This window comes from Mercenaria mercenaria, chromosome 6, assembly GCF_021730395.1.
Source record: "Mercenaria mercenaria strain notata chromosome 6, MADL_Memer_1, whole genome shotgun sequence".
NCBI classification, from domain to species: Eukaryota; Metazoa; Mollusca; class Bivalvia; order Venerida; family Veneridae; genus Mercenaria; species Mercenaria mercenaria.
Genome location: NC_069366.1, coordinates 34,151,507 through 34,177,611, shown reverse-complemented (window position 1 = coordinate 34,177,611; position 26,105 = coordinate 34,151,507). Strand labels below are relative to the sequence as shown.

Here is a 26,105-nt window from a genome sequence, read left to right as displayed (position 1 = left end):
TACTAAGTCAGGCGGTTGTACTTGTATTCCTGAGTCAAAATTGATGAAGAACAATGACAGAAACAACTTTGAAGTCAGAGAAATTAGACATACCTACCATACTTCAGAGAAATTAGAACTACCTACCCTACATCAGAGAAATTAGAACTACCTACCCTACATCGCAGATATTAGAACTACCTACCCTACATCACAGATATTAGAACTACCTACCCTACATCACAGAACTACCTACCCTACATCAGAGAAATTAGAACTACCCACCCTACATCACAGATATTAGAAGTACCTACCCTATATCACAGATATTAGAACTACCTACCCTACATCACAGAACTACCTACCCTACATCAGAGAAATGAGAACTACCTACCCTTCATCGCAGATATTAGAAGTACCTACCCTACATCACAGATATTAGAACTACCTACCCTACATCACAGAACTACCTACCCTACATCAGAGAAATTATAACTACCTACCCTACATCACAGAACTACCTACCCTACATCAGAGCAATTAGAACTACCTACCCTACATCACAGATATTAGAACTACCTACCCTACATCACAGATATTAGAACTACCTACCCTACATCAGAGAAATTAGAACTACCTACCCTACATCACAGATATTAGAACTACCTACCCTACATCACAGATATTAGAACTACCTACCCTACATCACAGATATTAGAACTACCTACCCTACATCACAGATATTAGAACTACCTACCCTACATCAGAGAAATTAGAACTACCTACCCTACATCACAGATATTAGAACTACCTACCCTACATCACAGATATTAGAACTACCTACCCTACATCAGAGAAATTAGAACTACCTACCCTACATCACAGATATTAGAACTACCTACCCTACATCACAGATATTAGAACTACCTACCCTACATCAGAGAAATTAGAACTACCTACCCTACATCACAGAACTACCTACCCTAGATCAGAGCAATTAGAACTACCAACCTACATCAGAGAAATTAGAACTACCTACCCTACATCACAGAACTACCTACCCTACATCACAGAACTACCTACCCTACATCACAGAAATTAGAACTACCAACCTACATCAGAGAAATTAGAACTACCTACCCTACATCACAGATATTAGAACTACCTACCCTACATCACAGATATTAGAACTACCTACCCTACATCACAGATATTAGGACTACCTACTCAACATCAGAAAAATTAGACTACCTACACTACATTAGAGAAATTAGGACTATCTACCCTACACTACACACTGAGTCAGAGAAATAAGAGCTACGTATCCTAAATCAGAGAAATTAGAACTACCAATCTATTCTACATCTGTTCAGAGATATAAGAAATACCTATCTACCCTACACCAGAGAAATTAGAACTACCAATCTATCCTACACCAGAGATATTAGAACTACCTATCTACCCTACACCGGAGAAATTAGAACTACTTATCTGTCCTATAACTGAGAAATTATAACACCTATCTTACATCTACCTGTCCTACACTACAACATTGAGTGAGCGAAATGAAATTACAAACACTTCATTGGAATAATCGGAGAAATCAGAACTACCTACCCTACATTGACAGAATGAGTCAGAAATACTTTACGCTCATGCCAAACGCCGCACAAACCTAAATAATTCAAATGGCTGTATACTGCATTGTGTAAGCCGAGGCACTCCGTCCATGAAGTTTGTATTGGTTTGTGTCATGCCATGCCAGTGTATAGACGTGGACGAGCCGTCATCTATCTTGTTATGTACCCATACTATTACCTTATCATCTTTGCACACCTGGAATGTACAAACTAACATTTTGAACTATGACCTGCACCACACATATCATGGTACTGTCCAAATTTAAAGTTGGACAAGTTTATTATAGAAATTTAACAGGGTAACGGTTAAAATAAATATCTAATGGTTTGAACATTAGAATACGATTTTCCTAACCCTGTCTAGCCGAGGGGCAAAAGAAAGAGTTTTTATTTTTTCATTTAGGTTTTAATGTTCTGTGGACTATAGAACGTATTTCAGTATGTAGAAAAGCATTTGCATTCGAGGCAGTTCACTGCTTACGGCATATTTGAACCTGTTCAAGCGTTCATAAACACAACAATAAAATCTCGATGTTTATACATTTGTACTTCAAAATGGTTTTCCTTGCTTGAATGAAAGTTTTATAATGTACAGTTCGATTACTAGGTCATCCGTGTTTACATGTTTTCAAATCAAAATTTCTCTACTTACAGAATGACCTTTCTACTTTTTGATTATGTTTTGTTTTAGCTTGAGATCACGTTTTTCTTATACAGGACACACTAAAATATTGAACCCTGAGTTAGGTTACAAAACGCAATATTTAATGTTTACATACATCATGTTAACGAAAACGAACTGTACATAAAACAGTATTTGTAAACCGTTTAATCTTCTAAACAGTGTACTATAACGCCCTTACAAATCATTTCATAAACTCTAATTTCTAGGCCAAAACGCCTGGACGTTCGCATTTCCAGATCGTTTAGTTACTTGGTTGTTATGCAAATGCAGTCATATATATAGATCCCCCCCCCCCACACTCCTGTAACGAAGTATGTGGCTTGCAAAATTGCGGACAAAATGTCAGACTTATTTCAACGCTAGACTTTATTTTACATTTCGTTCTCAGTGATATACTGTAAGACATGTGTGATACAACTCACTTCAATGCTCGGGCCAGGCATTTGGCGATTAACTGTCAGCAAGTGTCTTGGCATGCCATTGGTCGAGACGCAGTGAGGTCGGAAACAGTCAGTGTAGTTGAATGGGCAGTTATAACACGCCTGAAATCACAGAATAAACTTTCTATCTTCTCTAATAAACAATTTCACGTTACAAGAAGATCATGGGTGAAAAAATATTACCCGGCTTCAATTTATTCTACACGAGGAACGTAAAATTACGTTAATTGCATCTTTTTATGCCTTAAAACTTTTATTTTTATTTTTTTGTATAAATTTTTCAGATAATTTGATTAATCATATTTAAGTTCTTACAAAAAATGAATGAGAATTAAATCCTCATAATTTAGAATTCACATTTTGATGCACAAAACAAGAAGTTTAAGTTACCCTGGAAAGAACAAAGTAGTTCTCCACGGTGAAGTTATACTCGCACGTCATTGGCCTGTTTACCTCACATGCTCTGTTGCACGGGTGGTCAGACACAACTAAAACAAAGAATATAAACGCAGAAAGGCACCTAGACGCCGATTAACGAAAACAAGATGCAGATAAGATTCCTAGCTATTTGTAAAAGAAAGACATGATTGGATAGCTCAGTGGTTTGCACACTGGCCTTCCAATCCTGAGGTCGGGGTTTGATCCCCGGCAGCTACTCGGGAATTTTCAGAAACGCTTTTCAGTGTTTCCCACCCAACTAGAGGTGTACTGGTCAGGAACCCAGGCAATCCTTGCGTGTATCAGTGCTATACACTGGGCACATTAAAGAACCAGGCTGTCTATTCGAAACGAGCGAGGCTAAGTTAGCCGGAAAAAGCCTGTATCTGATTTCTGATCTCTCTGTCGCGGGGGCTTTGTCTCACTCTGTCCCTCTGGTCAGATCGCTCTGTGTCTGTACTAGTAGAGGATGAATTATGCGCCCTGTGTGGCTGCATTTGAACTATGTAAAGCGCCTTTGGCGCTATATAAATCTGGTATAATTTAATGTACAACGCCGGTGAATATACTATGTGTAAAATTAGGCGTTTAATCAAATAAAGCAGTTTCAGTTTCAGATGATTGGTACACACACTCTCCAGGTTTCAGCTGTTAGTGTCGGACGGGCAAAAATCATGCAAATTTACAAATAAGAGGCAATTTACAAATTAAAATGCATTTTATACTTTAAAATAATGCCAGAATACAAGTTTCATGTACGTATTGTGTTTCAGTCTGCTGAGTAGACTTGACCTTGAAATTATGACGTAATGACTTGCAGATACGAATATATACCTTCGTTGAGCTAGCAGGAAGTGGAGCTGTCATTTTAACAGAGGCCATAGGAAAAAAGAAAAAGTGAGAAAAAAAACTTGTATTCTTATTTTTATTTCAGGCGTGTGTTTACAGATTTTTCTGGGAAGTTTTGAAAATTACGTAGGCGACTGAACATTGTCCGAGAAGTTATGAAAAATGTTGTCTCATACTACTATAGGCTTTTTACTCTAAAGTAACCATCGCGGGAGTCATATGGACTCGCTTAGTTGGGGACAGGCTATAGAGTACTAATGTTTCACTTTGGATGGCCTTAGTGATATTAGAAATAAGGGTGGTTTCTGTTTAGATTTCATTGTGGTTGCATTTTTGAAGGGGTGCCAGATGGCTTTTATCTTAGTTATGGGTAACCTCGCATGAAACGCCATACGTGACAAAACGAAAATTACGAATGCCATTTGTAACAACCAAAAAATATAACAATTTTATACTTACAGTGGCAAAATCAGTTTTTGTTAAAAGTTACCAATTATGTGCAAGGTTTAAATAATTACATCTAATTACGCAAGTTTTATATGTGTTCCTAAATGTTACGACCATTTCTTGGAAGAAGTATACATGTGACAGTGAGTGTCACTAAGTTTCTAGAAAAGCTTCTCGAACTTTCTACTTAACCTGATTTTGTCTCCATATAAAATGCTTCACCACAGAGTTGTACAATTAAGACTGCAATAGACGTATTACTAATGGTTTCTCTATATTGTACCTTTTAACAATTAAAAATAAATATGTTTTTTTTTTAATCTAGCAGAAAAAAATGTTACATTAGTGTTCATAATTTCTTTTATAGTTACATGGCATTTACAATCTCACTTTATGCAATATAATATCAATTAAATGTCAAACTTAAGCGTTTCCATTTAAATAGTTTCTGTATATGGGACTTAAATTCATCAAATCATATAATTTATAAAGTGAAATGTATTTAAGCTTTTCATTTTAAACTCGCACTTGTTTACTTCGATTTTATCAATACAATATTCCTTTGACTGATTTTATTGCAAAGGTTACAATAAAAAAGTAACAGAGTCTTGTGGACAGGAAAAACGTAGTTGCTCTACACACACACGATAGCTGCTTTGGGTCAGAGGAAAAAATGTGTAGGCTGTTTACGTAACACACAATAGCATTTTTCTTGAAAGACACAATAGTATTCCATTGACCTTTTTCATGCGATATCATCCAATCAAAAGATGCCTTACAAAGTCTAAAAATAGCTTTTCATTCAAACAACGTTTTAATTGGCTGTCGACAGCTTGTCGACTTCCGGGCAAAAACGAGCTAATTTATACAGCTGCGCCGGCAAAATCTCTCATAATAGGTGTTACCTAATGAATAAATGTGTATAATTATACAGGTTCCAACAAAATTGGTTAAATAAGCGATTCTAACACGACCCGATTCATTTTCCTATTAAACAAAGAAGGCTGAAAACAGTGAATTATTATACAACAATTCACTGTTCTGACGTCACAAGCATTACGCCATAGTAGCCAGGGAGCCAAAAGTGCGAAAAGTGCCTAGAAACAGGATTTGCCTGTCCGGTCATGCTATAGTCAGTTTCTATATATATTATGAAAGTGCAAAGTCTCGCGGATCAGAAAAATCGGGCCTGCAAAACAAAAGCTCTTGCGAAATTTGAGAATATTAAGGGGAGATAACTCTGCATATTTGCAGTTTTTCTAAGATTCAAAACGCTTTTTTGCGAACAAAACATGGCATCATGTTTCTAAAATCAGTTCAAATATATATATATTTTAACATTGCTTTTACGCATAAGGCTTATGGTTGAAAAATACACAAAATGTACTCATTTTATGTACATTTTATTATAAAATTTATAGTGTCAAACGGCATAGCGGCGCGCTGGAAAAGAAACCAATTGAAAACGGGCAAATATTTAATGAATACTGTCAAGGATGTACTTTAAAGTCCTTGGTAACGTGTTAGAATCGAAATAATATATCTCATTTAGTGATTTACTCTTCAATAAAATCATTGTTTGTCGTTCAGATGATGCGCCCTCGTGATATAATTCATTCGCATCTGAACTCCAAACAATGATTTATTCAGCGACAAATCACTAAATGAGATTATTTTTTAGTTAATGTATACATGCTATAAACTTACAAAATCAGATACTGTTAAAACAAAATGGCGGCGGTCATTGTCATTGTCGTCTCACTGTTTAAAATAAATAATAAAAAAACTTACATTTAAATTCAAACAAGCCAAATTGTCTAGACACTTGCAAAATAACAGTGACGATCGGCCATTTTGTTCCAAACCGAAAGTAGAAAACCTTTTCCGTTGTTTGCGTCTTAGAATTTAAATGTAAGTTATTTAAGGCTGTTTACTAGGTAGAATAGGACTGTTTACTATTTTATAAATGCATGGTGTGTAAATTGCAGCAGGGTAGCTTGCACTGGTACTGAACTGGACATTTTGGTTGTTCCACAGCGTGTCCTAGTAAACCTCCATAGCGTTACGGCAACACATGCAACTTTCCCATATGAGTATATATAGGGGAAAAAAAAAATTTTCAAACAAATTTTTTTTTCGTTTTAGGCTTAAAACAGTGTTTTTATTTTTTATTTTTTTTTTTTTTTTTTTTTTTTTTTTGAGGGGGCGGCACCCATATGGGCACCAAGACTGGACGGGCACCTGTGATTTTAAGCCGATTTTGAAATTTTACACTATATCGTATGATTTAAAGATATCCAATGCCCGTCTTTAAATAGAATATTTTATCTTTAGATATTCAATTCGAATATACTTAAAATATTCTCATCAAATGTATCTAACATTTCTAAATATATATTGTAATTGTGTATGTAGAGCTACATTCGTAATAAAACAGTTGTTGGTTGAAGATTTTGGTTGCAGTAAACATTTAAACTTTATGTAGCCATACAAGCATTAATGGTAATTATTTTAAACCTAATGCATGGAATTATTCACACTCTTAAACGTGTTAATTTTATATGTTAACTATATGTATAGTGAAGCTTGACAGGTATAGACCAAAAGCATTTTTCAGTTATTCTCAAGGTCCTTGTGATCTTTACCTTTGACCTGCTGATCCCAAAACAACAGAAAATTATCTACGACCCGGGTTGCAATTAATTCATAAAACGATTTCATTTCCGTATACCTAGTCCAGGCTGTATTCTACGTTATCCGGATAAATGGCGTTACTCCATTACTTACGGTTTAGGCATACAGGCACTATAAATAGCGCAAAGAAAAATAGTAGTCGCATAACAGCCATCGTTTTTTGCTCTGTAGAGCTATTTATCTTATTTTCTTTGCTGTTTTTTTGCTAAAATTACATGACAGATCTATGCTTGATATGTAGGTAGCATTTTCATAATGAAATGATAACATGACAGAATTGAATCATACACAACCACTACAATTTGGGGTTTCATGTTTTAGCTGATTTTGCAGTTTGTGTGTTTGACTGAAAATATTTTTTCTTGCATCAAACATGACCCCCACTTTTCTTTTGATTTTTATCAGCACTGACAATATTCTCCAAGAAAATGTAAGTTGCAGACATTTAAGATAGTTCCTGATATGTGCTGCAGCCACTTGAAATATGTCAATTTTATATAGAATAAAGAACAGCTATTTAGTGTGTTGTAACCGTTATCAAATGTGCGGGACTACCTTACGTATGTAAGACCTTATGCTGATTTCATGTGAAAGCCATTGCTCAACCACTCATTGCGATGACATAATATTTTAAATGTGACCACTAAACATAGGTATGACAGTTTTGAATTTAAGTAAATTACAGTCATATAAGTGTTTATATAACGTAATTTACACATTGCTGTTTATTTGTACAGCAACCTCTCATTTGAATAGATTAGTTTGTATTGTTTCTTGAGTTAGATATATGAAACATATTTCTTATGCTCCCCACCCCTTTTGAAGTAGTAGATCAATGATCAAGGTTACGGTGACTTCCAGACTGAAAATAATGTCCAATCAATAACTGCAGAATGTTTTAGCTTGGTACTGTTAAACTGAATGGAATATTTGCATATGTTCGGTAGATAAATTCCTTTTGTTTTTTAAAACGTTTGACACGTTAAATAATTCCGAATGATGTATTAATATCAGCTTGAAATGCGTGGCTCACTTTAATAAGTCTTTGTGGCAAATATCACAAAAAGTAGCAAACGTACCTATACATTTATTATATTATACCATATCATAGATAATATGTTTATTTTCCACTGTGAGATTTTTGTTAAATCTTTTCTTTTTTTTGGCGAAAATTTTTATCAAAATTGAGATTTTCCAATCGACTCCAATCATGCAAACTTGTGTGAAGTGTGAATGTTCCAGATCGGTCTTGCAAAAAACAATCACACGATTCTATCTTTTTTATTTGCAGAATTTTTTAAGTATATTCTGAAGTTTTGAAATATCAGGTTTCAATCAAATTCTGCTTTGTAGATTTTTTTTATTCCAACGTGCAGAACTACCTTAAGATTACATGTAAACATATACCGCAACGACTTTGATATATTATGTAAACAAATACAGATGAAGATTTCCGTGCACCTATAAACACCAAGGACGAGGTATATCTATCATGGTAATTACAATAAAACAAAGTGTTATAAATGTCAAACAAGGAGGAAGTTTGTATAATTTACTTACATTTATGATACCTTTTAAATGTGCATCATTAAATATTGAAGTGAAAAACGAATAAAGTAATTTGTTTTGAAAGTAAATGAAACTTCAGAACACTACATGTATAAAGAAAAATGGACGATTGCAGTTGTCTAAAAACTAAACATTTTGTTAAAATTGTTGCATAGGAACTGAAAACCATTTTGATAAGGATTCTCGCATTATCTTTTTTTCAATGTCATTTGGAATAAATCAAAATTTCAAAAACATGGAATCTCGCTAAGATATAATTTTGCTCACGATTTTTTAACCCTTAGCCTGCTAAATTTCTATAATGGACTGTTCCATCATTCAGTTTGGGCAGTACCATTTAGTATTCGAAGGGGTGTTTACTGAAAATTTACTGACTGAATAGCGAACAGTGCAGACCATGATCAGCAGGCTGATCTTGGTCTGCTCTGGTCGCAAAGGCAAAACCAATCGCCGCCAGCAGGCTAAGGGTTAAAGTCTCAAAGAAAACTGCCTTCTTAGAAATCGGACAAATACCATTTTTAAGAACATAGAGGTGTAGATTTTGAGTTTTTACTGGATAATTGGTATAATATCATACAAATATCAAATGATCTTTTTCGATGTGGTACGACAAAAGTGTTATTTTGTATATGTGCGCGTGTGTCATTTACTTCCCTAATTATATTTTTTTTTCGCCAGTTAGTAAATTCTATATATTTTAGCGTACTTTTGCGACTTTTCAAAACGGGTTGTAATCATAAAACGAGTAAGTTTATACGATGTTTTTGTTTAATTTTAAAGATTTTTTAAAAAGTTATCAACAACATATTGTTCAAAGCGTACGCTAAATTTCAAGAGAATCCGTTCAGTAATTTTTAAGATATAATGGATTAATTGTTTTGTTCAGTTTATTTGTTTATAGTTATAACCATTTATTCAGCTCAATTTAAGTCACATAAACAATAATAAGAAGAACACTGTTTTGACAAAATAAAAACAAAAATGTAAATTTCGTAAATGAATGCAAACGCATGCTGAATCATAATTACATATACGCAAAACTAACAGTTCATCATAAAGTCATCATTTTCAAATAAGACAAACATTTAGGAGAGCAAACATAATATAAAGTAAGAAACATTTCAATCAAAAAGAGCCGTGAATATGTAACACTTTGAACCCATCCAGAGCGTTTGATTTTGACAAAGGTATGAGTACATTATGCAATTAATTTCTACAACAATAAGCGCTTGCATTAAAAGTATTTAATGATTTTTTGTACTTTTATATTGGCGATTCTTAGATGACTTGCAAGTAGTCCCAGTGTGGGTTATGCTCGTCTGAACGCATTCATTTCTTACATTTTTGGAAGCTTGCTACAAAGATAAATTGTCTTCTTTCAAAAGACTAAGGTACCTCCAGCACTGTTAAAAAAGAGATGTTTTCAAACGAAGAAGTACAAAAGAAACCTACCAGAGGCGGTTGTTAAGGCAATAATTCCGCAAGAAAATAGTATCCGAAGAAACATATTTGTTGTTGTCATATCCACTGTACGAGGTCAACTACCCTGATTTAAAGCCGCCACTGTTAAAAAGGTATATAAGAAGTCATTCATGCAGATAGATAACCTCGTATGTATTTAGTTTGAATTGCAAGTGCATGACCTTAATGTACTAAGTTGATTTTTATGATATATCGGAAGTCTTTGCATAGAAATTATTCAAAGTTAAAAATTCAATTTTTATAATAATTATTGTTATATCATTATTTATTATTTCATTCATTTCAAATCAGAACTTAAAAAAATATTCTAAAAAATAAACAACACTTAACACATTGTTCAGAAGCTAATAGTGGTATGTGTTTAAGATGGTATGTCTCTTTTTGTTTTCTTTAATAGTTAAATTAAGATTGCCAACAAAGGGAAAACAATCTCTAATAACTAATTTTATATAGCTTTTTTACAAACGCGTGGTGGTGGTGGTGGGGGAGTGGGGGGGGGGGGGGGGGATCACTGTTATATGTCGCACCACCGTTAAAAATTCCAACCACCGTTAATTGTCGCAAAAGTTGATGTTAAATGTCACAATTACCGCTAAATATCATTTGCCGCCATATGCCTTTAAAGAAGTTTTTGACCAACGTTATATGTCGCAATTTAACAATGATAATTTCGACTTTAATGTTCATTTAACCATAGATAAGTGAATACATACTTGCACACACGGTGTGGATTTGAAAAGGTTTATATTATGAATAACAAAACATACTTAAGGGGTTGGTGCTATATGAAGGTAGATGGAAAAGGGGTGATAGGCGGGAAATGTGGGCTCGAAGCAGATTCAAAGAGGCAATATCAAGAAACGTAAGAAAACTTCTTATGGGTGGGTTATGGTGAGGATGGTAAGAGACAGATGGACGAACATACAGGTCTATGAGCAGCATTTCTATATTTCACCTTTCACTTCACTTCACAGCAAGGAATACAAAAATATATTTAATTATGGCTAAGTATAAAAAGGGGCATAATTTTATCAAAACGAAAGCAAGAGTTAAAGGAGCTATGTCATTCAGGTGGTATTACTTTAGGAAAGAAGTGCCTTAAGTTTTATTACTTGTAACGTGTAGATATCGAGATATTAACCTGCTGCCAATCGCAAACATAATATTCATCTTAGATTTGAATCGAGAAAAATGCACGAGTTCAGCGGCGGAAATATGGCGCGACTTTATTCCTCGTAAGAACGAGAGCCTATTTCTAGATAAATGATATAAATTTGTCCGTAAGTCTGTGTAAAACTGAAAATATTGCCGTTAAAGGATTTTTAAAAGCGACTGACGTCACAAATGACATCACACACCCGATATGGAAAAATATTGACGTTTTAGATTCCATTGAAACTTAACGGAGTTTATAAATGAGTATGTAATTATTTTAATACACAGATGAGTAAAATTGGTATTTTCATAGGGAAAGGTGTGTAAAGATTCATTTACTTGTATTGAATAACAACCAAGATACGACATTGCTGAGAATCGTTACCGAGGCGTCTCCATATGACGCCGACACCAGTAGTTCTGCAGCATGTCATAGTGTCCGTATTTCTTGTAATCTTATCTTTAAACTCTTACCGAACCGACAACATTTTCTAATCGGAACAAGCATTTTGCATCCTTTTACAAGGGTACACGTGTAATTCGTTCAAAAGTCGCCTATTTAAATCCTTGTGAAGGATAACGTTAGATGTGCCATTAAAAGCAACTATCTTAACTACTTGGGTTTTATAAAGCCCTTGCGTTGAGTGAGTACCCGTATTCCTCAACGCTTAACATCGGAATATAGACATGTAATTTAAATATACAAATGTTCAAATGCAAGTATTCTTTAAAATAAATCTGTCACAGTTGTCTGATCACCTATATACAAAGTCAAAGTCTTAAATATTAGATTTGAAATACTGATGATAAATGGGTCCTGAACAATCGTTGAAAAATTTTCAACTACGTGTAGTCATAAATGCAATGAAAGTGTCTTCAAACTAAAATATACATTTTGTGTTTAAACAGTTGCCAGATAGAAAACGAGCGAGATTCTGTTAAAGTCAATAGTTAAACAAGCCCGTCCCAACACCGCCTTGTACATTTCAGTTAAAGCTGCTACAATATTTATTTTGTAATCGGAGTGTATAGTGTATGTGACATAAAAAAAAATCATAAATTGCCACGGACGGATCGATCCTCGAAATTTTTAAACAAAACCAAGCGCAGATTGACTCCGGCATACGAATAATGTGAATAACTACGTTGTTCCATTTGAATTATCGAAACCTATAAAAGTCGAAATCACGAAACTACGATCCTTGATGAAAGTCGAAATAACGAAACAACAACGATTTAAACGCGGTCTCATTTCGCGTTTTTACCATCGCGGTTTTGTGAAAATACGATGGTGAAAGTCGACATTACGTTGGTGAAAACTCCAAACTACGATGGTGAAAGTCGAAATAACGAACAACGATGATTAAAACGCAACATCATTTCACGTTTTCAGAAATAGTGCATTCAACTTTCGACTTTCGTCATCGAAGTTTCGCCATTCAACATCGTGGTTTCGAATTTCATCATCGTAGTTTCTTGATTTCGACTTTCGAAGTATAGGGTTCAGGATAAAATTCTCGATAGTCTAAACGGAACACCGTAAATTACACCAACCTTAATATCGCCAATTCATATTGAGAGGTGCACACGAGAGACTTAAACTTGTTCGTGGCACTTTTGTACTCGCAGCCAATTAACCTATCCAGTGTTCCTGTGTTTAAAAAAAAGTTACAGTTGAAATGATCCACATGCAGGCTTATTTTCGTCTGCACTGGTCGCAAAGACAACACCACTTTCCGCCAGCAATCTAACGGTTACGAAACGTATACTAGAATGATTCATTGTAAATAATAAAGGTCCTACATTTTAGCAATTAAAGTAGTACGGTGTACCTCTATCACGATTCAGTCAAGTATTATTTAGTTTCCTGTGTGCAATATGCGGCAATCTGAATATCTATTTCAAGTCTCACCGCTTTAGTATTATATCGGACAAAAGCGATAGTTCGCACACGTGTGTGTGCCTAAAAACGGATATTTGTTTTTGGACAAGTTGTGGTAAAGAAGAAATCTAAGTCTTCTTAAAATGTTTTGTTTCTTTTTTTATCAGACATGATACCTTTCAAGTTTTGCACTCAAAAGCTGTTTACTGTTTTATAATAGCTTGCACCAAGTTTCAGATAAAAGTGGTTCGCCATTGTCCCCGGTTTATTAAAGCAGAGTCGTTTAAATACAATACATAAGTCATAATGTTTCAAACCTTCAGATATGAAATTCTTGTCATTGAAACACAGATTTACTACTTTCTTTTTCATAACGACGATTTACCTAGCACATGAACAGTTCGTCCGAGGCCATCCAGTTCACAAATGCAGTTAGTATACACATGTGATTAATAAATTGAGCAGTAAAATGCATATAGTCATTTACATTTTTTTTCGGAAAAGAGAGAGAGAAACTCTCTCGATCCCATAAGCATCCTCTCTCTCTCTCCCTCTCTCTCTCTCTCTCTCTCTCTCTCTCTCTCTCTCTGGATGATAAGACTGTATAAGCAATGTTTGTTTCATTTATATGGATTCCTTACAACATGACAGAGATGTTACTTAATCACAGTTTCTGGATTACTTTCTTAGTTGTCTACTACAGACCCACTACGACCTAGTGGCCTACTTTTTTCACCCATAAAAACTTCATGAAAATCATTTTTATGATACAGGTAATACCGGTACTACAAGTTTTTAGGTGGACAATTTAGGCAATCCTGAATAAATGTGTTCTGACAACTTCATCTGCAAACTTATTCAGTCAATCTCTTTTCAGCATAGTTTCAAAAATATAGATGAATAACTATCTTATACTGCAGACAAAAATGTGATTGAAATTTAACTAAATACACTGATTTCTGTACATATTGCTATAGTAATTCAATAAAATGTTAAAACATTACACACATTGTCTTGGCCTAATATATGTCACCGTCAATTTGTAACTCAAAACTTGTATATTTCACTTTTTTTCATGCAAATCATGTATAATTACCATCATGGAAATAAAAAATAATACAGTTTTTTTGTGGTGCGTCTTTAAAAATGCTTTATATAAAGTGTTTACTACATGTAAACCACCTCGTCTCGATAACCCAAAAGAAAATTGAATATTTTGCAAAATTATTGCTTTTCACGATTGGCGACGATAAAAGTAGGTTACTTCGAGCTCCACTAGTGTTCCATAAATTATTTATAACTATTTTCCAAAGCTGGGGTTATTTTAGTTGCAAAACCTTGACTTATTGGATCAGATTTCAAATAACTAGGACAAACTTCAACACTTTGAATACCAACTACAGGTATTGGTTTACATTAACCTTTGCACCGAGTTAGACAGGAGCAAGGATAATGTTCTCCGCGTCATTTTAAGTTTTGTTTAAATATGAATTACCACAAGAAAAATAGAATTAATGCATGAGAATGATACAACAAAACAGGAGAACAGATCAATTCATAATGCAATTCCTTTGTTATAACATTTTATCTTCAATCAGCGTTGATTACAAAATTAAATACCGGCAGCTTGGCATGTGTCACTCTTATTAGATGTCAGTGTAAGTTTGTTACTTCTTTGATTACAAATACTTACTTCGTTGAAGAAAAAAATCTTATAACAAAGGATTTGTTAAAATATGCATTATTACAAGAAAAATAGAATTCGTGCATGAGAGTGATGCAACAAAAGGAGAAGAGATCATCCCAATACCCTTGCGGCTACTGTCAAATGGAAGTCACTTAGTCGCAGAAAGGCATTCTATGCGATAACTGCGAACAGTGGTTCCAAACGCAGTGTCAGGGTATTGGAGATAACACTTATGAAAAACTTTCTGACTCCAGTCATGTTTGGATAATCAAATTACTCTTCATCACTATTATAATCCTTGGACTCATTATCTGATACAAATAATTACAGTGTTCTGATCAAATCCACAGAGCCAAACCCTGTACATCTTGAAAATACTTCCTTTAACAGACGTCTGTTAACCTACCCCAAAGAAGGGCTTTCTGCCACAAATAAAGAAAGATAAACCTAAACAAACTTTAAAGAATAGTGAAAGGATTACTGTTATTAACATAAACTGTATATCAATTAGAAATAAAGTTCCTGACTTCCACCAGGTCATCCACCAGGCAAGACCTGATATCATCGCCTGTACGGAGACATGGTTGAAGCCAGAAATACATACATCCGAAATCTTTTCTGATGCTTCTAACTATCTTGTGTTTCAAGATGACAGACAAACTAGCAAAGGAGGTGGGGTGCTCCTTGCAGTCTCGAAAAGATTTATCTGTGAAGAAAAGCCAGATCTCAAATGTGACTCAAACATGGTATGGGTTAAGATCAGCATACCTGGCTTAAACAGCATACATGTATCATCATTTTATAAACCTTCTGAAAATGATAAAAGAATGTCTAAATGACCTTTGGGACTCAGTCAGGAAAATCCCCAAATCTAGTGTTATCTGTATTTTGGGTGATTTTAATTCCGGTTTGCCATCATTTGACTAGGCAAATGGCTCTATTACTGACCAATGTAAGTTCAGGTCTCTCTGTGAAAACTTTGAAGATTGTCTAACAACTTTTAATCATGAACAGGTTGTTAAGTTACCAACTAGAAACCTTAATACCCTAGGCTAGACCTATTTCTAACGAACCAACCGAGCAACGTTCACAGTACAAAAACTCTTCCAAATTTAGGTTCCTCTGACCATCATATGGTCTTTTACGAAATTAGAATGCAAATTGGTAGACCCTTACAGCATAAAAGAAAGATAAATCTTTTTAACAAAGCCAATTCGGAACAGTTCAAACTAGATTTAAGCAACTACTATCAAACTTCTTCTAAAGACTTGCCTGATACAGACCTAAACCACCCATGGATAGCATTCAAAAATAAGGTCACAGAATAATCAGACAAATATATTCCTACAAAAGAAACTAAGCCAAAAAGTGATCTTCCCTGGCTAACAAAAGAAATAATCAGAAAAATTCATAAAAGAGATCAATTATATTGTCGAGTCAAAAGAGAAAAGGGAAATTTAAACTATACAACACTGAAAAACAAACTGTCAGTATTAAAATCTGAATTACAGAAAAACATAAGAGAGTCTTACTGGAATTATTTAGAAAATGTCATCTTTACGAGTGATCAAACAGAGGAAAAAATAAGAAGTTTTATTCTTCTGTAAAATATAAGAAAAGTGAAAACAGTGGAATAGCACCGCTGAATTCTGATGGAATAACACATACTTGTCCAACAAAGAAAGCAAATATTTTAAACGAACAATTCGAGTCCGTTTTATTTTCAAACCTGAATTTTCAATATCTGAATCTGGGAAAACCCAACCCTTACAAGAGGTCATGCCTAATATCACCATTGAAAATGAAGGGGTACTAAAACTCTTAAAGATCTAAATCTAAAGATCTCGCAAGGCCTCAGACCCAGATAAAAATCACCAAGACTCTTGAAAGAATCAAGCCTACAAAGTGCCCCTTATTTGACTAAAATTTTCATGTCTTCACTTGGTACTGGCAGTGTACCACAAGACTGGAGGACGGCTATCGTTCCCCCTGTATACAAAAAGGCCCTCGCATTAAAGCCATCAATTACAGGCCCATCTCCCTTGCTTGCATTGCATCCAAATTGATGGAACATATCTCAGTATCAAATATTATGAATCATCTAGGTAATAAAAACTTGCTTAATCCTTTCCAACATGGTTTCCGCTCAAAGCACAGTTGTGAAATTCCAGTTAATTGCTTTAAGCCAAGAAATCTTTGATAACCTTGAAGCTGGTAAACAGACCAAAGGGGTCCGGCACATGAGTGGACAGAGTTTAATGACTTATTTTTGAGTCCTAGAGCCATAATTATGAAAAAAAAAAACATACATATATAACTATTCTCTAGACAAGAGTTTTTACGCCGCAGAAGCTATGTTTTCAACTACTTTCTTTATCCAGGTAAAAAAGCTATTTTCCCATTCAAACATTGCTTTCAGTTATTCAAATGAGTCAACTTTTAAAATAACCTCAACATATTTTCATATATGTGTATGTTTTTCGACAATTCTACATCATACCGAACAATACACAGAGCGAATTTTGTGTATTCAATAGCGGCTCAATCAACAAAGTGTTCCCCAGACAGTCGCCTCCCAGTCATAGTCAGTAATTGACTGTTGGGAGTACCATGTAGATGTAGATGTAGATAGATGAAAAATTGCGGCTGCATTTTGTATCATTACATAAACACTAAAACGACTTCCTTCATTTACGGTTGGTCTTTTATGTCCGAAGCCAGTAAAGCCTTCATGTACTCCCAATCGCCCAAGACAATGTGTCATTGGTACTAAACATACCTAATGTGAAATATAATCTCTTCATAGTAACAAAATGCAATTTCGTGTCTAGTCCATAACTCCCTTCCTCAAAGGTCAAAAGCCGCATTTGGACGTTGAATGTCAACAGCGCTTGTTTTCCCTGTCCTGTCTGTAACTCAACACTTCTCAAAGGGATTTAATATTACTTTGCACAAATACACCCCATAATAATACATTATTTTATGCATAGCTTTCAGATCTCTAGATTAAAAGTCAAGGTCACGCTTAGCATTCAAATATTTGCATGTCATTAACAGGCTCTGTTGCGTGTCCGGTCCAGAACTCTGATAACCATCAAGTAATCCCAATTTTACTTAGCATAATTCACCCCCATAATCAAACGACCTGTCATTGCGCAACAGCCCTAGCTCAATGGTTAAAGTCACACTTGAAGATCAAAGGCCAATAGGCATTTTTTCCCTGTGCGGCCCATTACATTGTTATGCAAATTAGGATTTAAATATTAATTGGCATAAACATTTCCGCTGATGAGACGATATGCAATGCGCATAACCCGGACCCTAGCTTAAAGTTCAAGGTTATACTTAGAAATCTAAGGTCAACAGGGATTTTTATTGTCCGGTCTGTACCTCAACAATCCACAAAGGGATATTACTTGGCAAAAATGTATTCCGTGCTTTGAAGGTCGAAATTCAACATTTGTCTTTCTCTCCCTATAGTCTGTAAAATATTTTAATATACTGCCCTTCAATCTGATGATTTCTCACATTTTCTCCTATATTTTTCCACCAATTTAAAATAGAAATGCTATCAGAATTGATTTCTTTTTCATTTTTAGCTCATCTGATTTTTTGAAAGAAAAATGATGAGTTATTGTCATCACTTGATCGGTGTCTGCGTCGGCGTCTGCGTCGGCGTTTCCTGGTTAAGTTTTATGTTTAGGTCAGCTTTTTTCCTAAACTATCAAAGCTATTGCTTTGAAACTTGCAACACTTGTTCACCATCATAAGCTGACCCTGTACAGCAAGAAACATAACTCCATCCTGCTTTTTGCAAGATTTATGGCCCCTTTTGGACTTAGAAAATATCAGATTTCTTGGTTAAGTTTTATGTTTAGGTCAACCTTTTCTCTTAAACTATCAAAGCTATTGCTTTGAAACTTGCAACACTTGTTCAACATCATAAGCTGACCCTGTACAGCAAGAAACATAACTCCATCCTGCTTTTTGCAATAATTATTGCCCCTTTTGGACTTAGAAAATCTGTTTTCTTGGTTGGGTATTATGTTTAAGTCAGCTTTTCTCATAAACTATCAAAGCTATTGCTTTAAAACTGGCAACAGTTTTTCACCATCATAAGTGGACGCTGTACATCAAGAAACATAACTCTATCCTGCTTTTTTGTAAGAATGATGGCCCTTTTTAGACTTAGAAAATCATGGGTCGGACAATATTTCTATTACACACAAAAATCAGATGAGCGTCAGTACCCGCAAGGCGGTGCTCTTGTTATAGATGTTATAAGCAACCAACAAATGTAGACTTTAAAATATACAAATTTTCATCCGAACGTTGTGTTATAACGTATTGTATATATAATTATTCCTTCTCTTGAGAAGGAATATTATAGTTCAATAAGTCACACTTGACTGAGCTAGTGATACCGAAAGCTGTTGTCATTACAAGCTGGCCAATAAAACTCCGTGACCTTAGAAATAACCTCTGACGTTAGACTATTCTTTCCTAATCTAGGCGACTCTGACTGAACGCGTTCCGTGGATTACATATTACTAAACCCGAGGATGTTATTTCCTCCATTCTTGAGGAACATAACATACATTCAGTCGACCAGATAGACATATATCAGCAAATTTAAATGTGAACAACTAAATATTATCGTTACCTTGAAATGCATAGTTAATATATGAAAACAAACCCCACTGCGACCCTCTAATTATGCGCAACAAATTCACGCATCGAATCGTAAATGATTCTTACTGCCGTATTTACTCTACTGAAAGTGGTAACAGATTTAATTTGTTGTTGGATTTAACAATTTATGTTAAATAACTAGCGTAAATACTTACTTGAAATTTTTTGGCAGTATAACACAGACATTGAAACCAAACTTTTACAAGAAGATCATTTTATATTTATATAGATATGCCCTAGAAGGAACTTTTGCTATGCTTTAACTTGTACAATTATATTGTTTATACATCATTGACGTATAGCAGATCATTATTTTATACTGCAGTAGAGAAAACAAGTTGCATTCCAGTTTGAGACTTTGTATTGGGTGACAATACTTCATTCACTTGGTTATATAAAAATATTGATATGCGTATAGATGGACCTGCTAAACGATTTGGTATCTATGAAACATTTTAGAAGGTGGTGTTGGTATATATGTGAGGAAAGCGAGAGGGGGGGGGGGGGGTGCACTCACGGTGGTTAAGCTACTCGATAGCGAAGTGATAGAGCGTCCGCTACTGATACCAGTAGTTCACTTCTTGGCGCTCAGCATTAAAAGGGAAACTGGCCTCTTCTCTCATACCCTCGTGGCGATGGATTCCATCAGGAATGAGTTGTCCATAGTGATTAATATAAGTTGTAGAACTTGCTTCCCAATTCACCTAAAATTAATCAGTATAAACTAAGCTATTCGGATTTTTCTTAATCGAATCAGGAAGGTCTAATACGGGGAGTAGAAACTCCGTATAAATCAATACATTTATCTGTATTATGCTGTCGTCCATACCTGTAAATATCGACCAGGCGTTAGCGATCGATATTTTGTTTTCGCCACTATCGATTAGCGTGTAATTAGCATATTACCTCATGTTAATCATGGAGCTATAACACTTATTGTTCAAAGGGTTTACCAGTCACATGTTAAGTGGCGATAATTAGATGATCAGAGATTGATCTAAAAAAAACAGCATGCGACTGCATGTGGTGATACGCTTAATTATTATGAATTAACTCGAGCTCACTTCCCTGAAGAAAAATTTTACCACGTAACTTCAAACCTTTATCAAAGGGCCGATTTTTGTTGGATTTGAATTAAAAAAATGGAAAATAACAGAAAGCTGACACTTTTCTTAATCTTGTAGAGCCATAATTATAATTATTGTTTATAGTGTCAGATTTCTACATACAGAAACAAACATTCTTCTTGAACGTAGGGAATGTTTCAAACAAATTGTTGTTTAAACTCCAAAAATTAGTTTAATAAATTTAATCTTAAAACTGATGTGTGAAAAATACAATGTATTTAAATTAAAATAACATTTTTTTTTAAAAAAAAGGCCGACAACGAAGTTACATCTAGTATTCCGAACGTTTAGATGAAACTGCAGAAAATCATCTAGGTTTAACACGCATTTAAATGGTGAAGAACAGAGCAATATCATAAACAAATATTTTCAGGCAACAGTTTACAGTTTTAACTTGCTATTTTCATTAAAATATGTCCTAATTTTTTTGTTCTAAATCCTCTGAATCAACAAGGCAAATATCATGTAAAAAACGACATATTTCTCTCTGGGTAAGACAAGTCTAGATTTAGCCATTTTCACAGGGCGAAAAGTAACATTAATGTAGATATTTTCCATTTAAAAACAGATGCAGGCAATAATTTCATGGCAGAACTTTTGTTTTCAACAAAAAATTCAACAAATGCTTTCCCAGATTTTCACTGAAAGGACGAGTTAAACTGTAAGGCGTAAGTGTTTTCAGTAATAGCAGAATAACCTTTGGCATACGCTTCGATTGGACGACAGCATAAGATAAGATAAATGCCGGTTTCCAGTCCCCGTATCAGTTGTTCCAGATCGAATCGGCGTCCCCCTACTATTTACGAATTTTGGCGAAGTTACTGGTATGCACCAAATATTTTTATTGCAGTGAATATGTATTGTATCCGCCATGTATATGCATATCATTTCGTAATACATGTGCATATACTTATTAAAAATGCCTGTAAAATAAAGATATAATTATAAGCGGCATTTTCCATGCTAAGCGTAGTTTGACTCCTACAAAAAACAGTATCTAATGAATAATGGCAAGTGAATATCAAAATATTCGTATGCAAGTTTCCATAATAAAATAATTGCCGTCGTTTTTAAAGTCCATGATTGTACATTCACCGGTAGATTTTCTAAAATGTCTTTTATTCGTTCTGTTCGCACTTATAAAGATAGTACCAACGAAAGAACGGATTTCACGCGTACATGGTTAAGAACTGAGTTTCTCGTCTAACTTATAAGTCATTTGTCTGTCTATGTAGGTTTGCATACACTATATCGAACAATAGTTCTCAGACTTAGCTCTCTAGACCAGTTTTCTTAGACAACAATGCATTTATTTATTTTACCGAAATCACATTGCATTTCTTTACGGGACAACATGGTAGTATTTTGTTACGAAATAATTGTATGTTTTTCTTATTTTTTTACTCATAGAAAACTTGTCATACTGCACCACCATGACAGTTTTGCGGTCTCATTTTAATTAAGCAAATCAGGTTTTACAACATGTTTGACTGCAAATACTGTAAGTGCATCACGCATTGCCCACATTTTTCTATTGATTTTAATTCAGCACATAACATTTTCTTAAATAAAATGCAGTTTTAGATATTTAAAAGGAGTCATTTTATATTTGCAGCAGCCACTGGCAGTTTTTTTTCAGTTTTATATAGAATAAAGAAGAGCAGCTAATTAATTTGATAGTTATTTTACTGTTTTGGACTGTTTCAATATAAATGCGAGTTTGATTTTCTTGTTGTTCTAAAATGAATAAAATAAAATCATATAGAGTCTAGAGATTGCTAAATGAAATTAGTCATGTATCCTCCTTGCCTCCCCCACCCCGCCCCACAAAAAAATCTCAAAACTAACAGTCATAAATAGTTCTTTTCTACCACAAAAAATACGCGTGAACGAAAAACAGTCACTCTAGACAGAGAGCTTGAATTTAAAATGTTACTGTAGGGATAACGCATGTTTTTTCGTGTTATAACGTCTGCAGAATTCCGAGGGATTGGTTGGTGCCCGAGCCCGTAGGGCGAGGGTACCAACGTATCCTGAGGGATTCTGAAGATGTTATAACACGAAATGAACATGCGTTAACGCTATTCTAGCATAAAACGCGGAAAATCTAATAAATAAATACATTCTACCTCAACGTCATTAAATTTCCATGAAATGCGTGGGAATATCTGAGTTGTTTTTGTAGGGATAACGCATGTTTTTTCGTGTTATAACATCTGCAGAATACCGAGGAATTAGTTGGTACTCGAGCCCGTTAGGGCGAGGGTACCAACGATTCTCGGGGAATTCTGAAGATATTATAACACGAAAAGAATATTCGCTAACGCTATTCTAGCATGAAACGCGTAAAAACCAAGTAAATGAATATATTTCCCTCAACGTCATTAAATTTCCATGAAATGCGCGGTAAAGTCTACATTGTTTTTTCACGTTGACGTCATTTCCTTTTGAATTATCCGTTTTGGGGCCGTACTACGTTTACGCTTTACTACGGAACGCGCATATATACAAAGGTGTTATAACAGCACGTGAGCGCGAGAATCTCTCTGTTAACACACGTTTTCACTCCTGTTAAAACACCCCCGAAAAGTGACAATAACAGCAGTTTTATGCTAGAATTCACGTTGACGTCATTTCTATTTGAATTATCCGTTTTGGGGCCGTAATACGTTTACGCTTTGCCACGGAACGCGCATATATAAAAATGTGTTATAACAGCACGTGAGCGCGAGAATCTCTCTGTTAACACACGTTTTCTCTCTTGTTAAAACACCCTAGAAAAGTGACAAGAACAGCATTTTTATGCTAGAATGTAACAAAATCATATGACGTCGATACATGCATTTCAGATGGCAGTCTTAAAATCGTCATAGTATTGTATGGAGATGTTGACACTATTGTCATACATTACTGAAGGTCCCCTTGCTTTTAACAAGATTCACACGTTAATTTTACAACAAAGCCGGTAGTGAGTATTAACGGCTAATATATCTTAATATTCCGTAGAATGACTAATTTGGCAAAATAACACATATTTAGGTTGATATATTGTTTCTTCGTAACCTTTTCTATGTTCGGGTTGATAAAAGAGGAAGGTTTCTGTCCACGTTACATCATTAACGAAGAGGTTCGTCTGAAATGAGCATTTGTAGAAGATTAGGATCATCCACAACATTCACCCCTTCTTTGTCCATAAGTAGCACAAAGATGGCTTTAAAAGGGCAACTAAAGGCGATGTAAATTCATCTAAAAGGCTTATGTTGATAACACGAGGTATCGTATTAAGTACGTAATTTATTGTGATAACGTTTCTGTGTGTATCATTAAGATAATATAAACAACTGAAACTTCAGAAAATAACATATAGATCTATAAAGAAAACGAACAACTGTAATTTTCTAAAACCTAAACATTTTGTTGAAATGATTCTATTTACATACGAAATGGAGATTAAAAAAAAACTTCCTCAAATTGTCATTTTCCGCAATTTATTCAAGTAAGTTAAATAAGAATAATAGGAAAGCATGTTTTGACCACACAATTATTAGCGCATAAGATTATACACTAACATATGAACACAAAAAGAAGCCTGAAAATCTGGTTATCATTAAACATTGAGCAAATAATATATTCAAATCTTATTTTTAAAAGGTGATCAAACAAAACATAAATTAGTAGTATGTGTTTATCTAGAATGTTGAATAGTCAATACCGGTATGCCAAGTATGTTTGCTTTTGAAAAAAGTATGCATATAAATTCCTACAACTAAAGTGATTGTGTAATAAAATGTTACTTCTGTATGTTAAGACGTGTACAGCCCACCATAGATCTTCTTGCAAATCCATTAATCGTGCAAGCCCAAGTGTAAGAAAAAATAAGATATCAGTTTCGTTTTCAACAGAGAAAGCTTTTTTTAAGAGAATAAGAAAATCGAAACAATTGTCAGAACTTTTACACAGCTAGATCTATACTGAACAGAGTAAAAGACCCTCCCATATTATAATTTGCCTTTTGATTAAAGTACAGTTTGTTCTTTTCGTTTAGAATATACTTTAAGCTAGAAAAATATCAAATATTCTTGTTGATTGAAATTATTATCTTTACCGCATGACCTATAATGACATGTACTTTTTGAAAATTTCGATGTCGGATTTTGAATAGTTATCAAACGACGCAGTCTTGTTCATGTTTCCTACATTGACGCCAAATCGCATGTGCAGTGTCACAGAAGACCATCCTTAATTCCTTAATATTGCATATCTATTCTTTATGTGGAAAAAATACGAGTTTTCTGGTTCTATAAAAGAGATATAGTGACTGTAAATGTTTTTCAGATACCCCCTGTGCCGAACAAAATAGATATTTTTCCAAATGGAAAAAAGTACAGTAAAAACCTACCGGAGGCGGTTGTTAAGGCAATTATTCCGCAAGAAAACAGTGTCCAAAAATACATATTCGTTGTCGTCATATCCAGTGTATAAAATCAACTACATGTACCCTGATTTAAAGCCATGGTTAAATAAAGTAACACGTTTATTCGGATAAATTTCTTTCAACATATTTGTATGACGTGTATTTGCATAACATTAATATATGACAATTACTTGAGCTGACACTGGACGACCTTACCCCAAACGTAATTAGATTTAAACTCCAATACTTGTAATTACTTTTTTTTTCAAATCTGAATTTAAACATTATCTAAACTGTATATTAAAATCATTGTTAAAAAGCAAACAGTGGCATATTCTTAATGGTTCATCATTCATGTATAACTATCTTTTCGTTTTGTTAAATTGAAATTACCGGCTTTTCTTCTGATCGATATAAGACATAAATTTAATACATGAACTTTTTTCAGTTACATAAATCGTAAATATGCAACATACAGCCAGTATCAGAACTATAATTTGTTTAGTTCGTGAAGTGTAATTTACGGTGGCTGATTTGTGCCATTTCATTATTTCGTTCTGTCGCAGCGACACAACGACAAAAAGTCTTTATGACGCCCGCTGAATGTCGCTCCACCGAACGTCGCCCAGCCGAACGTCGTAATTGCGCCCCAACAAAAGTCGCCCCGACAAATATCGCCCCGTCAAAGGTCGCCCCACCGAATGTCGTCCGGCCGAACGTCACCCCGACCCGCCGAATGTCGTCGCGCTGAATATCGCCCCGCAAAACGTTGCCCCGCAGAAAGTCGTGCCGCCGAATGTCGCCCCGCCTAACGTCGTCAGATCAAATGTCGCCCCGCCGTTTACAGTTACGACATTAGAGACCACCAGTTGTTTCCGATAGACTTACATTATTACATTGTGGCACGTACGACCTTCCATACATC

At 34.8% G+C, this 26,105-nt stretch overlaps 1 protein-coding gene across 2 annotated transcripts in view; it reads right to left on the bottom strand.

Annotated features, from left to right (window-relative positions):
* The window catches only part of LOC123549187 (uncharacterized), a 34,200-nt gene extending 8,877 nt beyond the window's left edge, over nucleotides 1-25,323 (bottom strand). The window contains exons 1-4 of one of the 2 annotated variants that reach the window (XM_045337063.2): nucleotides 25,166-25,323; nucleotides 3,135-3,232; nucleotides 2,727-2,846; nucleotides 1,655-1,815 (exon numbers count right to left, since the gene is read on the bottom strand). In XM_045337063.2, the coding sequence (XP_045192998.2) occupies nucleotides 1,655-1,815; nucleotides 2,727-2,846; nucleotides 3,135-3,232; nucleotides 25,166-25,235 (449 nt within the window). In that variant the 5' untranslated portion in view covers nucleotides 25,236-25,323. Of the gene's footprint in view, nucleotides 1-1,654; nucleotides 1,816-2,726; nucleotides 2,847-3,134; nucleotides 3,233-10,193; nucleotides 10,351-25,165 lie in introns of those variants that run through there. The other variant, XM_045337062.2, reaches the window with a different exon arrangement.
* Nucleotides 25,324-26,105: the final 782 nt, after the last annotated feature.